At 49.1% G+C, this 17,407-nt stretch overlaps 1 protein-coding gene across 3 annotated transcripts in view; it reads left to right on the top strand.

The window, feature by feature from the left end:
* SREBF2 (sterol regulatory element binding transcription factor 2) overlaps nt 1–17,407 on the top strand; it is a 65,692-nt gene that overhangs the window by 21,437 nt on the left and 26,848 nt on the right. For 2 of the 3 annotated variants that reach the window (XM_047786123.1, XM_047786124.1), the window contains exons 2-8: nt 5,594–6,010; nt 7,036–7,217; nt 8,846–8,992; nt 9,909–10,130; nt 11,326–11,440; nt 11,660–11,841; nt 16,544–16,736. In XM_047786123.1, the coding sequence (XP_047642079.1) occupies nt 5,594–6,010; nt 7,036–7,217; nt 8,846–8,992; nt 9,909–10,130; nt 11,326–11,440; nt 11,660–11,841; nt 16,544–16,736 (1,458 nt within the window). The remainder of the gene's footprint in view (nt 1–5,593; nt 6,011–7,035; nt 7,218–8,845; nt 8,993–9,908; nt 10,131–11,325; nt 11,441–11,659; nt 11,842–16,543; nt 16,737–17,407) is intronic. The other variant, XM_047786125.1, reaches the window with a different exon arrangement.

Genomic DNA, 17,407 nt, shown 5'->3' with positions numbered 1-17,407 from the left:
CGGCCCAAGAAATAGCAACAACAACAACAACAACAACAAGACAAAAGACAAAAAAAATAAAATAATATAGGACTTCAAAACAGCACAGTTTTACAGATGTTAGGTGGCTCAGAAATAAATGTTTGACTAGCACAATAAACACAGCACTCGACCTTGCAAAAGACCTGAGGTTTGCTTGTGGAAATGAGCATTAAGGTCCCAGCTCGTGAGTTACTGTGAAGTGAGGGAAGGCGGGCTCTCTGAAGCCAGATGGAGATTTCTGCCCCCAGATGTGGATGGTTGTAGTTCATTCATAGCACATGCAAGTGACCTGACGGAACTGATAGAAGTTTCAAGTGTGTGCATTTTTTGTTTTCCTCTGTGGCTCATTTCAGCTGAGTATGGTTTTCTGCATATTTTAGTGTTTCTTTCATGCATAAATAAACACAAAATTCCTGTTATGCCTAAATTGTTCCCTAATATATCCAATGCATTTGAACAAATTTGAACTTAAAAAAAAAGTCAAAGCAAAACGAACTGTCAAAAACCACTGCGTGTGACATGTACTAGGTAATACTCAGTGCCGGCCACTGTGCTGTGTTCTTTCTCAACAACAGGACGAGTTCGGTGTAATTGTTTAGTCAGCTGCAGCTCGGAGAGGTGAAACTTGCCCCAAGTCACAGGACTAGGACAGGGTAACTAACTCTCAGTGACTCTGCCACTCTCTTTCCTGAGCAAAAAACCCCCAGCAAAGTGCAGCAAATATTTGCAGATATATCCATAATATATGAACGTTTTTCAAATCACTAAAAAGAGACAAACAATCCAATAGAAAAAAGAACAAAGGCCAAGGGCAGGCCGTTCACAGAGAAGGAATACTAATGGCCAGTAAAATGGGGGTTTGGCGTTCAACGCGTTTAATCCTCATTCCTGTCAGTCAGAACAATTAGGTGTCATTTTTTTCCCATCAAAAGGACAGAAATAAATGTGCGGAAACACTGGCAGGAGTATAGATTGTTTTGACCTTTCCAGAGTATTCATACCTTTCCTTTGACCCAGTCATCTAATTTCTAGAAATTCATCCTAAGAAAACAATCAGGTAAGTGGGCAAAGATTCTTGTGCCAGGTTTTTGTAAGGGTTGCTGAAAATGCTGAGACGCTGAAGGCGCACCTCCTTCATCACTGAGTGATTAAATTCTGGTGCGTCGATGCAGTACAGTGTAGTACCACACGGTACAGTACGATACGTGGGACTCTCAGAAAGGATGATGTCATATCCATAATGTTGACACTAGATACTCTTCACATTTTATTAAGCAAAGGGAGCAGGGAACATAGCATGTCCCGTGTGATCCCGTTTTTGTAAAGCCATTCCCACACACGTGCATGCTTGTGTCTGAAAGCAAGCCTTGTATGGGAGGAAGTCTGGAAAGGTACACATCAAAACATTGCCGGCAGATGTCTCAGGGTGGTGGAATTACTGGATGGTTCTTATTTTTATCGTTATTTTTTTTCGTTCCACTTTTTTCTAATTTTTTCCTGTAGTATGTTACTCTTATGATTTAAAAAAGAAAATTATTACTATTATTTTTACTGCCGCACGTTTGGCATATGGAAGGTCCTGGGCTAAGAGTCTAAATGGAGCTGCAGCTGCCACCACAACCACAGCAACACCAGACGAAGCCATGTCTGCTTCTTAACCCATTGAGCAAGGCCAAGGATCAAACCCACATCCTTGTAGATACTAGTTAGGTTCTTATCCTGCTGAGCCACAAAGGGAACTCCAAGAAAACTATTTTAAAATACTATCTAACACAGGTCCATAATCATACAACAATATAAGAATAAATGACCTTGTAAAATAGTTCTCGTAGCACATGACAGGGCCAGGTAACAAATACCCGCAGAATTTTGGACTTGACTGCAGTTTAGAGTCATTGTTACCCCACCGGGGGCCCCAGAGTCTTCATTCCTGACCTGATTTCCAGTTAACCTCATTCTCAGGGAGATGCCACTAGACTGAGCCAGACAGAGTGGCTTATGTTAACCTCCAGGTCACAAATTCTGTAAAGTACATGAGAACTTGGGGACTCCTTGGATGAAGCCTGGGACTGTCAGACACAGGTGACAGCCAGGGCCTCTAACTTTGGTCATGGGACCAAAACTCATTCTAGGGCCCAACCAGCTTTGTCAGGCAGCTTAAGCCTTAGTTTAAGAAGCAGCTAAACATGGGGATATGGCTGGGTGGGATCCAGGAGCACCCCCTCCAGGTGAGCTGGGGTTTGCAAGCCTGGGCCTGCAGCTCTTCATGCAGGAAGCGGAACTTCGTTTACAAAGCTCCATAAAACCTCGGCCTTCTCCCAGGCCTCCCTTTTCTAGGTTCATGGCTCCCTGCAGAAGTGAGAGCCTGTAATTGCAGCACACGAGTGATGGGAGCAGGAAGAGCTCAGAGATGGCAGGAGCTCCCATGGGGTGTAGCTGGAGTCACAGAGCGAAACCTCGCCTGGGCCGGGCCTCCTGCACCTTGGTTTTGCGGCCTTGTTCTGCCTGGTGGGCCTCCCCTTCTTTGTCACCATACACCAGATGGGGTCCTGGGGAGGCCCAGTGCACCCTGCTGGAGCAGTGGCTCAGAGAACCTCTCCGTTCCTTCTCCTTCAGATGCTCAGTCTATTTTTTTGTTTCGTTTTGTTTTGTCTTTTTAGGGCCTCACTCATGGCATATGGAGGTTCCCAGGCTAGGGGTCCAATCAGAGCTGCAGCTGCCAACCTATGCTATAGCCACAGCAACACCAGATTCGAGCCACATCTGCGACCTACACCACAGCTCACAGCTTTAACCCACTGAGCGAGGCCAGGGATTGAATCCGTGTCCTCATGGCTGCTGGTCAGGTTCATTTACCACTGAGCCACAACAGAGACTCCAGATGCTCAGTCTTAATGGCCCCTCTGTGCCTCTCCACCCAGTACCCGTCTGCCTGGCTGGAGAGAGCTCCAAGGAGCTCGTCCTGTGTGCGTTGAAACGGATTTTTTTTAATTTAAGCAGTCACATTCTATTTGCCTACACACACTTCACCTCCTTTGTGAACTAAACTTTGTGACCTCTGCAGGTTCCTTCACCAGCCAGCCCATGTCTCACCCCACAGAAGGTTTTGGAGAGCACTTGTTGAGATACGTGGAGCCGAGCGCCCACGGAGTGGTGTTCTAGAAGCGGCAGTAACGGGCCTTTATAACGGTCTGCCCCTCACCAAGCACCTTGCATAGACTGTCTTAATCCTTACAACGGACAAGCCTAGTGAGTCTCAGGACAGCCTCTTGTGAGATGTGGAGACAGCTGACTTGCCCACATTCACACAGTGGGTCCGCTGGGCCCTTTGAGACCCCCCTCGTACCGAGCCTGCACCCATCTCCCAGGCCCCTGGCCTCTTTGTCCTTCCTTAGCTTTCCACAGATTGGAACAGTCAGCCGGGAGTGATGCTCTCCTGGCTCACAAGGCAGTCGTCTGTTGCTTCCCCAGAGTTGGGATGTTAGGGAGTTCTGGAAAGCTCAACAAATGATGAAGTGTCTCTTAATCTTTTTTTTTTTGGTCTTTTTTTTTTTGCCATTTTCTTGGGCCGCTCCTACAGCATATGGAGGTTCCCAGGCTAGGAGTCGAATCAGAGCTGTAGCCACTGGCCTACGCCAGAGCCATAGCAGTGCAGGATCCGAGCTGCATCTGTGACCTACACAACAGCTCACGGCAACACTGGATCTTCAACCCACTGAGCAAGGCCAGGGATTGAACCCGCAACCTCATGGTTCCTAGTTGGATTCGTTAACCACTGCGCCACGACGGGAACTCCTCTTAATCATTTTCTTAAAGCGTTTTATAATCTTGTGTTGTGCTTGGACTGTGTCAGCACTAAATTGTCTTTTGTTTAAATTCTGTGCTGAGTTTCAAGATGTTTCGTAGTTTAATCACGTACAAGGAATTGGAATAGGTTGGTACACGAGTTACAATATCTGTGGCATTCTGCCCATTTCTCCCTCCCACACAACAGGCTAAGTGGGGACAGAGAGAGTGTCACAGTGTTTGGCAGATAATACCAGTGTGTAGTCATTTCATCTTGCAAGATGCTTTTTTGCCAGTGGGTTGAACTGACTGATCCCTGAATGTGCTGAACTGCTAAGCTCCAATTATCCTGTACGGAGGTCACTCTAGAAACCCCTGGTAGCTTTCTCCTTGCCTGACCTAAGACTCTCCATAACTCACTCTCTCTCTCTCTCTCTCTCTCTCTCTCTCTCTCTCTCTCTCTCACACACACACACACACACACAGAGCTGGGAGGGACTTGTTAGTGAAGGTTTGGAGAATGGATGGAGATCGTGCTTGGGGGCTTTTTTTTTTTTCTTCCCATTTTTGTTTGTTCATTTTGGTGACCAGATCAGCACATCCTGTGGCCCTGAGGGTTTTGAGAGGAGGGCGCCACAGTTTAGGAACAAGAAGCAGCTTCATGGGCCTGTGTTGGAGAGGAAAGGGGAGAGAACGTGGACGGGGAGGGAATCGTAGAACTGAAAATCCCAGGGATGAAGTCGAGGCTCTGATTCCTAATGGGGACCAGCGCCGTGGAAGGAAGGACTCATGAGAGAGGAGTTGTCCGTCATGATTAACTTCTCTGGATCAACCTTTGCGAGGAGGAGCCCGGGGAGGAGGCTCTGGAAGCAGGCTTGGGCTCCTAGCTACTTGAAGCGTGACGTTGAGGGGGGCACGGTCTCCAGGTGGACGCATTCCCATGGCCCCACGGACTCCTGGCCCAGAGGGAAGGGACAAAGCCACAGGAGGCCAGGGTGAGGCCTCTAAAGCTGGAGTCCAGGGCCCTGGTTGTTCTGTCCTGACCTTTGGATGACCTTTGGACCGTGAATGTGCCAGGGTGCTGGGAGGCAGAGAATGGGTTCTAATCTTTGCTGTGTCCCGATGAGCCATGTGACCTTGGCCAAGTTATTTCCCTGTTACGGACTTGGCATCGGATCTTCCCATCCATTCCACCTCTAAAGTCCCGTGACTCAGGGACCATGGACTTCATCATCCCTGAGTGTTTCCGGGGTACAGCAGTGCCCAGAGACACGCTCAGCTTGGAGAGAAGGCCCAGGGCCTGCCCGCGGTGAGCAGAGTTAGGGTCTGGCACAGCTGTGCAGCCAGAACCACATGGCTCCTGCTCCGCCATGGGGAGCAATGCCAAGACTGGAGGTGGCTTCACAGCGCAAAGGCCTCAGAGCTCCAAAGACTAAGGAGAGCGATGACCCCAGCTGTAGAAAGGGACCAGCAGTGCCCTCCAGAAGCTACCCTCGCCCAGCAGAGATAGCTCCTATTAGGCCTGATAAAGACAATCAGCAGAGTGGGTAGGAAGGGCCTGGACGTGGTAGGGAGAGAGAAGGAGGTCAGACAGATGCAGTTCTGTCCCAGTCTGCCTTGGTGGGCCAGCTCGGCCCAGTGGCATCCCCCTAGGGGAGGGAGGTGACCCATTTCTGCTGTGGTCTTGGGAAAGCTGTTGGATTTCATGCCTCATTTCTTGAGGCATTTTGAAAGTTAATAGGCAGTTTGGGTGGCAATGAAAGTATTCCTTTCCATTTGTTCACAGAGATGCTGCAGTTTGTCAGCAATCAAGTGGGAGAGTTCCCTGACTTGTTCTCAGAGCAGCTGTGCAGCTCCTTCCCCGGCGGCAGTGGAAGTGGCAGCGGCAGTGGCGGCAGCAGTGGTGGCGGAGCCGGGGACCCCTCCATGCAGCGGTCCTTCAGCCAGGTCCCGTTACCTTCCTTCTCTCCCTCGACCACCTCCCCCCAGGCTCCAGCCCTCCAAGTCAAGGCTCCCCCCACCTCGGTTCCCACGCCGCCCAGGGCGACTCCTGTTCTGCAGCCCCGCCCCCAGCCCCAGCCCCAGCCTCCGGCTCAGCTGCCGCAGCAGACAGTCATGATCACCCCGACATTCAGCACCGCGCCCCAGACGAGGATCATCCAGCAGCCTTTGATATACCAGAACGCAGCTACCAGCTTCCAAGGTGACTCCGAACTCCAACACGGGAGTGCTTGGTTGGTTCCGAAGCTTGCGTGCCAGCGTGCAAACACTCGCGAGGCAGACTGTAGCGTCTTTCCCCGTGGGGCTGGCAGAATCGGTCAGTTTGGTCCCGTCTGAATGAGGCTTTGGTAACTGGCAGTGAGACGAGTGGTGCCAGAACAGTTCACATTCAGCCTTTTCAAACAGCTTGGATGTCTGCTGTGCCTGCTTCAAGGATACTTGGTCAAAGACTCCAACAGGCACAGTAGACCCAGGGCCGTCCTGGTAACTTGAGGTGGAGGCTTAAATCAATTAGTCTTGAAACTTACCCAGGCACCAGGCACATCTCAGCACCAGTGGGTTGAGAACCACTCATCCAGCAGGCATCTCCTGAGCATCCAGTATGGAGAAGACTATGCTTCTTAACCGAGGCGCCGTGTCTCCGTGTTGCTGGCCTCACAGTGGGCCCTTGGTGTGCGCTGGTGAATGAGTGACTCTGGGTGCTGTGTTGTGTCCCAGCACCTTTCCATCACGTTTCCCTCCAACCCCGTGGGGAGCCCTGGGTGGGATTACTGTTGCTCCACTAATTCCAGAGGCTCTAACAGTTCTTCCGTGGGCTTCAGGGAATTTAAGGGCTGGGGAGGCAAAAAGCAAAAGGCGGAGTCAGTCATCCCAAAGCACGCTTGCTGTTCGTTGCCTGGGAGGAAATGAAGCCCCGGGGAGGTGTTGGTTCCTTCCCAGAGTCTGTTCACTCCCTTGCCGGGTGCAGTCATTTGCCGATGAGCCTCCCTCACCTCCAGCCCAGCACCCAGAGCAGTAAAATCATTTGTACTGTTCCCTTGGAAGTCGATGCAGCCCTCATGGCGTGTTCGTGCCCCCTAACCAACTTGTAGATGGCTGTGCACATCTTCCTGCGCAGCAGGTGGGGAGGTGCGGCAGCGCGAGGCCCTCCGTTCTCAGCTCGTGCTGCAGCCACAGTCACAGAGCGCAGTCCTCGTCCAAGTAACTTTTTGCTCCTCTTCTCCCAAGTCCTTCAGCCTCAAGTCCAAAGCCTGGTGACGTCCTCCCAGGTGCAGCCGGTCACCATCCAGCAGCAGGTGCAGACCGTGCAGGCGCAGCGGGTGCTGACGCAGACGGCCAGCGGCACGCTGCAGACCCTCGCCCCGGCCACGGTGCAGACAGTTGCCGCGCCCCAGGTGCAGCAGGTCCCGGTAGGTGGCTGACAGGGAGTCGGGGTGGCCCCAGTCGGGGCTGTGGGCTGGTCTTTGGTTTGGTCTGTGTGCTAAGGCCAGCAGAGTGTAAGGGAGCAGCTTGTGGGGCAGGTAGAGGTGCCTGAACCTTAGCGAGGCACCCCTGAGCCCCAGGCAGGTCGCATCTGTCAGTGAGCACTGGCACTCCCATAAACTCGGTGCCTGCTGGTGTACGCGCTGCATGTACAAGGGCTTTTAACCTGGGAAGAGGGAGTGCTGCTGCTCTGGTGGTTAGGACTCGGCACTGTCAACACTGTCGCCCAGGTTCAGTCCCCGGTCTGGGAACTGAAATCCCATGTCAAGCTACCACATGCCACAGCCAAAAGAGAAAAAAAACAAAACTGGAAAGAAGTGTGCCAGAATATCTTTAAGTCTGTACTATAGCAGACTGCCTTTCTCCCTTCCTTCCTTTTCTCTTTTTCTTTTTTCTCTTTCTTTTCCTTTTTTTTTTTCTTTTTACAGCCACACCTGCAGCATATGGAAGTTCCCAGGCTAGGAGTCTAATTGGAGCTGTAGCCACTGGCCTACGCCAGAGCCACAGCAACGTGGGATCTGAGCCTCGTCTGTGACCTACACCACAGCTCACAGCAACCCCGGATCCTTAACCCACTGAGCAAGGCCAGGGATCGAACCCACAACCTCATGGTTCCTAATCGGATTTGTTAACCACTGCGCCACAACGGGAACTCCTAGGTTGTTTCTTACTAAGGAAGTAATTTACCTTTTTTTAAAAAAATCGAGTTTCCATTGTGATTTGGCAGACTAGCATCTATGAGGATGCAGGTTCGATCCCTGGCTTCACTCAGTGGGTTAAGGATCCGGTGTTGCCATGAGCTGCAGTGTAGGTTGCAGATGCAGCTCAGATCTCCAGTTGCTGTGGCTGTGGTATAGACTGACAGCTACAGCTCTGATTCAACTCCTAGCCTGGGAACTTCCATGTGCCGTGGGTGTGGCCCTAAAAAGAGCACAACAACAACAAAAATTGAGGTTTGCCATTTTTGCTTCTCAGCCATGTTCCTAAGCATTCCTAAGTTGCCTGAAATCGGCTCTCTCCCTCCGCCATCCACCCCAAGCCCTGCCTGCTCTCTCCCTGCTGCTGGGCCACTGGCTTTGCTCTCCTCAGCCTTTAGCCTTAGGACCTAGAATCCTCTTTAGTGGTACTCGTTCTCCCCCTCCACCTAGGAATTAATCTGTCTTCTCAGTTTTATAAAAATTCTATTATTCTTTCCTAGAGGGTCCATGTAGTAAGAAGTAATACGAGGTAGAGGAGTTCCCATCTTGGCGCAGGGGAAACGAATCCGACTAGGAACCATGAGATTGTGGGTTCAACCCCTGCCTCACCCAGTGGGTTAAAGATCCGGCATTGCCCTGAGCTGTGGTGTAGGTCGCAGATGCGGCTCGGATCTGGCATTCCTGTGGCTGTGGTATAGGCTGGCGGCTGCAGCTCCAATTAGCTCCCTAGCCTGGGAACCTCCGTATGCAGTAGGTGCGGCCCTAAAAAGACAAAAAAAAAAAAAAAAGAAGAAGAAGTAATACAAGACAGAAAAATCATGCTACCTTCCTTTTCCTTTTCTTCCTTTGGCTTCCAGGTCCTGGTGCAGCCTCAGATCATCAAAACCGATTCCCTTGTTTTGACCACACTGAAGACAGATGGCAGCCCTGTCATGGCCGCAGTCCAGAACCCAGCCCTCACTGCCCTCACCACCCCCATCCAGACGGCTGCCCTTCAAGTACCGGTAAGAGATGCCCCCACCCCCTTTCTTGGGGGTATTAGGCCTCAGAGATGTTAACGAAATCTCCAGATGCTGAATAGATGCAGAAGCTCTAGAGTCAGATTGAAAAATCATCCCTTTTGGAGTTCCCTTTTGGGCTCAGCAGGTTGAAAACCTGACATAGTGCCCGTGAGGATGTGGGTTCGAACCCTGGCCTTGCTCAGTGGGTTAAGGATCTGGCGTTGCTGTGGCTGTGGTGCAGGCCAGCAGCTGCAGCTCCAATTCAACCCCTAGCTTGGGAATTTCCATATGCCGCAAGTACGGCCCTAAAAAGCAAAAATAAAATTAAAATTAATGAAAATAGGAACAAAGAGTGGGAAAGCAGGTTTGAGGGGGATCCCTCCCTCTGTAGTCTGTTTAATAAAAAGCCTCTCTCGATTGTCAGTTCTGCCCTTGAGCTTTTGATGGTCGAATTGTATGAGGAAATGCAGTAAGTTACTTCACCGGCATGAGAGAGGAAAAATGTGTCCTACACCATGAGAAAGCTTTCCTTAGGGCCAGTGATGTGGTTGGTGCGCCGCATGCGAACGCGGGGTGGTAACAGTGTGACAGCAAAGCAGGAGTCATATGACGTGATTCAGACGCCCCTACCTCAAAGGTCAGCATTTACTCAAAAACAGAAAAGAAAAGGTTAGCATTTATCTGTGCTAATGCTAGTGTGGCATGTGATTAATCAGCAGTGATTTGGAAAGGGGCAGAGCACCTGAGGTATGGTGGCTCCTAAGGCTCCTGAGCCTGATTTAACCCAGGAAGGCAGTCAGACCACACAGCGCATCTTCAGGTGGTGCCACGTGGCCGAGGCCAGCAGGTTTGTGTTTCGAGGTCGCTTTCCTCAGACTCACCAAGCAGTCCCTCTGCTCTGCATCTGTGTCTGTTCTAGACCCTGGTGGGCAGCAATGGGACCATTCTGACCACAATGCCTGTGATGATGGGGCAAGAGAAAGTGCCCATTAAGCAGGTGCCTGGGGGGGTCAAGCAGCTCGAGCCCCCCAAAGAAGGAGAAAGGCGGACGACACACAACATCATTGAGAAGCGGTACCGCTCCTCCATCAATGACAAAATCATTGAGTTGAAGGACCTGGTCATGGGGACAGATGCCAAGGTAGGTGCCAAGCAGAATGGCGTTTGTGCCCATCATCTCTCCCGTCTTTGCTGCGGGAATTCAGGGAAGAGCCAGGCCCAAGCTGAGTGAAGGCAAGAAAGTTAGAGGTGCTTTCTTATTAACGCATCTCTGTGTCTTAAATTCCAAGACGATTAAATATTAACTGTCGAGGAGCTGGTAAAGCAGTGGCCTGCCTGGACCTTTGACTCTGCTCTGCAGTGATGGCCACAGACACCGGCTGCTCACCGAAGGCCAAGTACCCGGCCGAGTGTACCTTTGAGTCAGCTAATGGCATTTTTGGCATATGTTTGATTGTATTCAGGGATGGCTCGCAATATTTTAACCTTTAAGGGAAGAGACAAAATGGCCAAGAGCAGGCAGAGTAGATTGGTTTTTCATACCCTTCTGGTGTTGCACTGAATATATCTTTTGGCTTTGGCACATAGGAGTTTTTTTTCCTATTATCTGTTTATTTTTACCTCTATTTTGCAAGAAAATGTAATTTTCCTTGTAGCCTGCAAATCTGAAAGGTACTAATACACCTTTACTTAACCATCCAGCAGTGCTCTGGTCTTTTGCTTGCCATTTGTTTTCCTTAAAGTTTGTTTTGATGCTAGAATTATTATAAGAAGTGGGAGTAAGAGCTAATAGTTAGTGTTACTGTGTGCTAGGCCAGAGTCTAAGCTCTTTACACATATTATTTCATTTAAGCCTCACAGCAAGCCTATGACTCAAAAACTGTCATTATCACTCTTTTATGGAGAAGGAAAGTGAGGCTCAGGGAGTTTCCATCATGGCGCAGTGGTTAACGAATCCGACTAGGAACCATGAGGTTGCAGGTTCGGTCCCTAGCCTTGCTCAGTGGGTTAACAGTCCGGCATTGCCGTGAGCTGTGGTGTAGGTCACAGACGAGGCTCAGATCCCACGTTGCTGTGGCTCTGGCGTAGGCCAGTGGCTACAGCTCCAATTCGACCCCTAGCCTGGGAACGGCCCTAGAAAAGGCAAAAAAAAGACAAAAAGAAAAAGAAAGAAAGTGAGGCTCAGAGACATTGAGTAACTTGTCCTGGGTTGCACAGTTAAAAGTGAGAACCTGAACCCTGCACCTCCCACTCCAGAACCTGAGCTCAGGGCCTCTGCTCTCCTCACTGCAGGCTGATCTGATGCTGCTGTGTTTTTCACCCATCTCCCTTCCCAGATGCACAAGTCTGGTGTTTTGAGGAAGGCCATTGACTACATCAAGTATTTGCAGCAGGTCAATCATAAACTGCGCCAGGAGAACATGGTGCTGAAGCTGGCAAATCAGAAGAACAGTGAGTGTGCTCATTGAGAAAAGGGTTTCAGATCTTCTGGTTGTGGGTCGAGTCCTGTGCTGGGCACGGGGGACTTCTCACCGATATGTGTAGATGCCCTCAGGGGTGAAGCAGGGGCAGGGGCCGGGGCCGGGGCCGTGCGTCCCTCACCCAGCCCCGCCCCAGCCCAGGTGGGACGTTGTAAAGCGGACCATGTGCGAGGTGGGGTTTTCTTTGCAGAGCTCTTGAAAGGCATTGACCTGGGAAGCCTGGTGGACAATGACGTGGACCTGAAGATCGATGACTTTAATCAGAATGTCCTTCTGATGTCACCTCCGGCCTCTGACTCAGGGTCCCAGGCGGGCTTCTCCCCCTACTCCATCGACTCTGAGCCAGGAAGCCCTCTGTTGGAGGATGCAAAGGTAATGAGCTTTTGAAATCCCCTGACCCCTGGAATCTCTCCCGTCTCCCCTGAGTTACTAGAGGAGAGGCCACAGGCAGAGGCCCAGGCCAGGTGTTCAGAGGCCCTGGGCTGGAGAGGAACAAGGATTTTGTGAAATTAGCCAGGTACTGGGGAATAAAGAAAAAGAAAACCGACTCTGGGTGGGAAGACAGCCTCCGGTTTTATGGGTTCTTGCTGAAAGGGCCCATCAGAGAGGAATAAGGGCCAGATCCAGAACGGGAACACGCAGCAGCTGGCGTGGAGCTAGAGCTGCTGGAGGCACCTCATTACTTCCCTTGCCCGTAATGAGCCTGGCAAGACCACTTTGGGAGGTTGATAGTTGGGCTGGATGCGGCTGCCTCTGGGTCCTCTTCAGGAAATTGCAATTTGCAGTCTAACAGACAACATTCCTACCAAGGGCCTGTAATTGTGGAAGAAAGCCCTTGGCAATTGTTTGATGGAATTGGTTAGAAAAGGCTCAAGCCTAATCTTCCCAGGAACCTGTGCAGACCGCTGTGGTTAATACCACATTTGACATTGGCGGTTTCTGGCTCTGAAAGCACCAGGTGCCCTTCTAGCATAAGTTTTTGATCAGGCTGGGTTTTTTTGTTTGTTTGTTTGTTTGGTTTGGTTTTTTTTGGTGGTGTTTTTGTTTTTTATATCATGTACTTAATTTTATTAAGGAAGTACTATTTTGAAAAATTTTATAAACTATGATTCAGTTGGGTAGCAAAAGTCCATATGGCATATACTTTGAAGTAGCCAGCTATCTGAATCATCAGGAGAAATTTTCAAATGGTTTTAGAGCATTGAAAAGGAGTGGTGTGGTGTATACACACTGGAAGTCAGGGGCGATTTCTGGCTCCATCCTCCCTCCACCCCCAGACTCCCTGGGCGGGCAGGGGCTCTGCCTCCACTTCCCCCTCTGTAGAAAGGGGAGAAAACAAAACAGTGTTGTAGTTTCAGGAAAGCCAAGCTCCTGTAGATATATTCACGCTGAAGTGTGCTCTTTAATCAGCTTGGAGTTAGAGTTTATATGTGATAAAATACATCTGTTTTAGTGTCAGACCGTACGATGAGTTTCAGCAAATGCACACTTTTGTAGCTCTCACAGTAATCAAGATAGATACAGATTAAAAGCTGAAAACGTTTCTTCTAAGGTTAGGAACAAGACAAGTGTGCCCACTTTCACCACTTTGATTCAATGTAGAATTAGAGGTCCTCGCCACAGCTCAAGAAAAAGAAGTAAAAGGAATCCAAATTGGAAAGGAAGAAGTAAAAACATCACTGTTTGCAGATGACATGATACTATATTTAGAAAATCCTAAAGAGATCAGAAAAAACTATTAGAACTAACAAATTTAGTGAAGTTGTAGGATACAAAATTAATATACAGAAATCTGGGAGTTCCCGTCGTGGCGCAGTGGTTAACGAATCCGACTAGGAACCATGAGGTTGCAGGTTTGATCCCTGGCCTTGTTCAGTGGATTAAGGATCCAGCGTTGCTGTGAGCTGTGGTGTAGGTCGCAGACGTGGCTCGAATCCCGCATTGCTGTGGCTCTGGCGGCTACGGCTCTGATTAGACCCCTAGCCTGGAAACCTCCATATGCCGAGGGAGCCGCCCAAGAAATGGCAAAAAAGACAAAAAAAAAAACAAAAACCCAGAAATCTGTTACATTTCTAAACACTAACAACAGAGTATAGGAAAGAGAAATTAAGAAAACAGTGTCATTTACAATTACATTGAAAAGAATAAAATGCCTAGGAATAAATCTAACCAAGTAGGTAAAAGACGTGTGCTTGAAAAACTATGAGATACTGATGAAAGAAACTGAACATGACACAAACAGATGAAGAAAATATAGGAGTTCCCGTAGTGGCACAGAGGAAATGAGTCCGACTGGGAACCACGAGATTGTGGGTTCAGTCCCTGGCTTTGCTCAGTGGGTTAAGGATCTGGTGTTGCCCTGAGCTGTGGTGTAGATCTCAGACGTGGCTCGGATCTGGTGTTGCTGTAGCTGTGGCTGTGATGTAGGCCAGTGGCTGTAGCTCCAATTAGACCCCTAGCCTGGGAATCTCCATATGCCACGGGTGCGGCCCTGAAAAGAAACAAACAAACAAAAAAGTATCACGGTCATGGATTGGAAAAATTAATACTATTAAAATGGCCATACTTGTCAAGGCAATCTGCTGATTCAGTGCAATCCCTATCAAATTACCAATGACATTTTTTTCACAGAACTAGAGCAAATAATTCCAAATTTGTATGGAAACACAAAAGACCCCAAGTAGCCAAAACAATTTTGAGAAAGAAAGCTAGAAATAGCATGTTCTCTGATTTCAAACTACAGTGATCAAAACAGTGTGGACTGGCCCCAAAACAGACACATAGATCAATGGAGCAGAATAGAAAGCCTAGAAATAAACACATACTGATATGTCAATTCATCTATGACAACGGAGGCAAGAATATACAAAGGAGAAGTGACAGACAGCTTCTTCACTAAATGGTGCTGAGAAAATAGGACAGCTCCATGCGAAAGAATCAGCTGGACTACTTTCTCACACCATATACAGAAATAAAGTCAAATGGATTAAAGACTTATGTGTAAGACCTGAAACCATAAAACTCCTAGAAGAAAACACAGGCAGTATGCTCTTTGTCATTGGTCCTAGCAATGTTTTTTTGGATATGTTTCCTCAGGCAAGAGAAACAAAAGCAAATATAAACAAATGGGACAACATCAAACTAAAAGAGCTTTTGCACAGGGAAGGAAACTAGCAACAAAACAAAAAGGCAGCCTACTGAATGGAAGAAGATATTTGCAAACTGTATCTCTGATAAGGGGTTAATATTCTAAAATATGTAAAGAATTCATAGAACTCAGTGTCAAAAAAAAACAATTTAAAAATGGGCAGGAGGGAGTTCCTGTCATGGCTCAGCAGAAACGGATCTGACCAGTGTCCATGAGGATGTGGGTTTGATCCCTGGTCTTGCTCTATGGGTTAAGGACCCGGTGTTGCCATGAGCTATTGTGTAGGTCACAGACGTGGCTCAGATCCCATGTTCCTATGGCTGTGGCATAGGCTGGTGGCTACAGCTCCGATTCAACCTCTAGCCTGGGAACCTCCAGATGAGGGGGTGCAACACTAAAAAGCAAAAAAAATAAAAATGGGCAGAAGGGAGGTCTCTGGTGGCTCAGCTGTTTAAGGATCCATTGTTGTCACTGCTGTGGCTCAGGTTGCTCTTGTGGTACAGATTTGATCCCTGGCCCCTGTACTTTTGGTGCAGCCAAAAAAAAAAAAAGCAAAGTTCATGAGTAGACATTTTTCTGGAGAACACATACAAATGGCCAACCGGCACATGAGAAGATGCTTCACGTCACTAATCATCAGGGGAAAATGCAACTCAGAATCACAGTGAGGTAGCACCTCCCCCCTGTCAGGGTGGCCATCATCAAAAAGACGGCAAATAACAAGTGTTGGTGAGGACGTGCAAAAGAGGGAACCCTGGTGCACTATTGGTCGGAATGTAAATTGGTGCAGCCACTATGGAAAACAGTATGGAGATTCCTCAAAAAATTTAAAATAGAACTGCTATACAAACCAGCAGTTCCACTTCTGGATATTTATTGGACAGAAACAAAAACATTAATTCAAAAGGCTGTATTACACCCCCAGCATTCATTGCAGCGTTATCTACAGGAGCCTGAGATATGGAACCTAAGTGCCCGTGGGTAGGTGAATGGATAAAGATGTGGGGTACAGGTGCAATGTGCTAGTCAGCCTTAAAGAAAGGAACAAAATCTTGCCGTTAGTGACAACATGGATTGGCCCTGGCGGGTGTTATATGCTAAATTTAATGAGTCAGACAGAGGAAGAGAAATATTTGTAATTTCAGTTAAATGTGGACTCTAAAAATCAAAACCAATGAACACAACAAAACAAAGAGACTCATAGATCCTGAGAACAAATGGGTGATTGCCAGAGAGGAAGGGGTTGGGATGGGAGGGTGAGCGGAAGAGGTGAGAGAGATGAAGAGATACAAGCGTCCAGTCACAGGGATGAAATACACACCCTGGGAGTACAGTCAGTGATGCTGTGGTCCTTTTGTGTGGTGACAGCTGGTAACTAGACAACGTGGAGGTGCTGTAATGTACAAAGATATCAAGTCACTATAATTTATTGACTTGTGCACCCAGAACCAGCACAGTGTGGTAGGTCAGTTATACTTCAGTTTGAAAAATAATAATAAATGAATAAATCTCGGCTAGTCAAAAAAATGATGAAGAACGTTTTTATCTCGCTTCAACGCACACCTTTGCAGGAAGTTCACACACCCCTCCAGCCTCAGACAACTTCCGATCTTTTTTGCCACATCAGATTAGTTTGCCTGTTGTGGAATTAGGCAGAAACGAGTCGCGGGGTGTTCTCTGTTGTGATCGAGCTCCTCAGCCCCTGGTTGTGGCATTCTTCTCCCAGCTGGCAGGAGGGCCAGTGTCCTGGGGTCTGAGCAGCCCTAGGAGGGTGAGCCTCTTAGTTCCCTCCTGGTTTTAGTCCCATCCGACCCAAGGGGCTTGAAGTTAAATCTCAACAGTCTGATTCTGATATACAGGTATGGAAGTAAAATGCTGTCGAAACGCACGCAGTATTCATTCTAACCTTGTGGCCCCATTTTGAAGGTCAAAGATGAGCCAGACTCTCCTCCTGTAGCGCTGGGCATGGTGGACCGCTCGCGAATCCTGCTGTGTGTCCTCACCTTCCTGTGCCTCTCCTTCAACCCCCTGACCGCCCTGCTGCAGTGGGGAGGGGCCCACGACGCGGACCCGCACCCACACTCAGGTTCTGGCCGCAGCGTACTGTCGCTTGAGTCAGGTAGGCAGAGGGCCACCAGCCGTGGGTGGGCTGCTGTGGCAGGACAAGGCCCTGTGTGCACCTGCCCGGCTCGTCCTCCAGGCCCAGGGGGTGTTGTTGGTGCTTCCTCATCCACTCACCTCTGAGAAGGGCTGGCAGAAGTAGCATTTTGAAAGTAATAGGGCAGGAGTTCCCATCGTGGCGCAGTGGAAACGAATCCCACTAGGAACCATGACATTGCGGGTTCCATCCCTGGCCTCGCTCAGTGCGTTAAGGATCCAGCATTGCCGTGAGCTGTGGTTTAGGTCGCAGACACGGCTTGGATCCTGCATTGCTGTGGTGCAGGCCGGCAGCTGTAGCTTTGACTAGACCCCTAGCCTGGGAACCTCCATATGCCGTAGGTGCGGCCCTAAAATGTCAAAAAAAAAAAAAAAAAAAAAAAAAAAGGCAAACCCAAGGTCAGTCAGAAAGAGCAGAGGAAATCAGGGCCCTGCACTACCACAGTTGTGGGGGCCAGGGGTGGGCCTTTTGAGGGAGGATGTGCTCTTACTGCCGGAGTCGTTATGCCGGTGGCCCAAGCCCACCTTGTTTAACCTTCGTGAAACTCTGCTCCATGGTGACGAGGGCTGCTGGGTTCCCACTTAGGTTCTAGAGCTGTCCCACACTTGCCTGTGGTGTGGATTAAGGTGCCC

This window comes from Phacochoerus africanus, chromosome 7, assembly GCF_016906955.1.
Source record: "Phacochoerus africanus isolate WHEZ1 chromosome 7, ROS_Pafr_v1, whole genome shotgun sequence".
Lineage (NCBI taxonomy): Eukaryota > Metazoa > Chordata > Mammalia > Artiodactyla > Suidae > Phacochoerus > Phacochoerus africanus.
The sequence above is the reverse complement of the archived record's forward strand: the minus strand, read 5'-3'. Positions and strand labels throughout refer to the sequence as shown.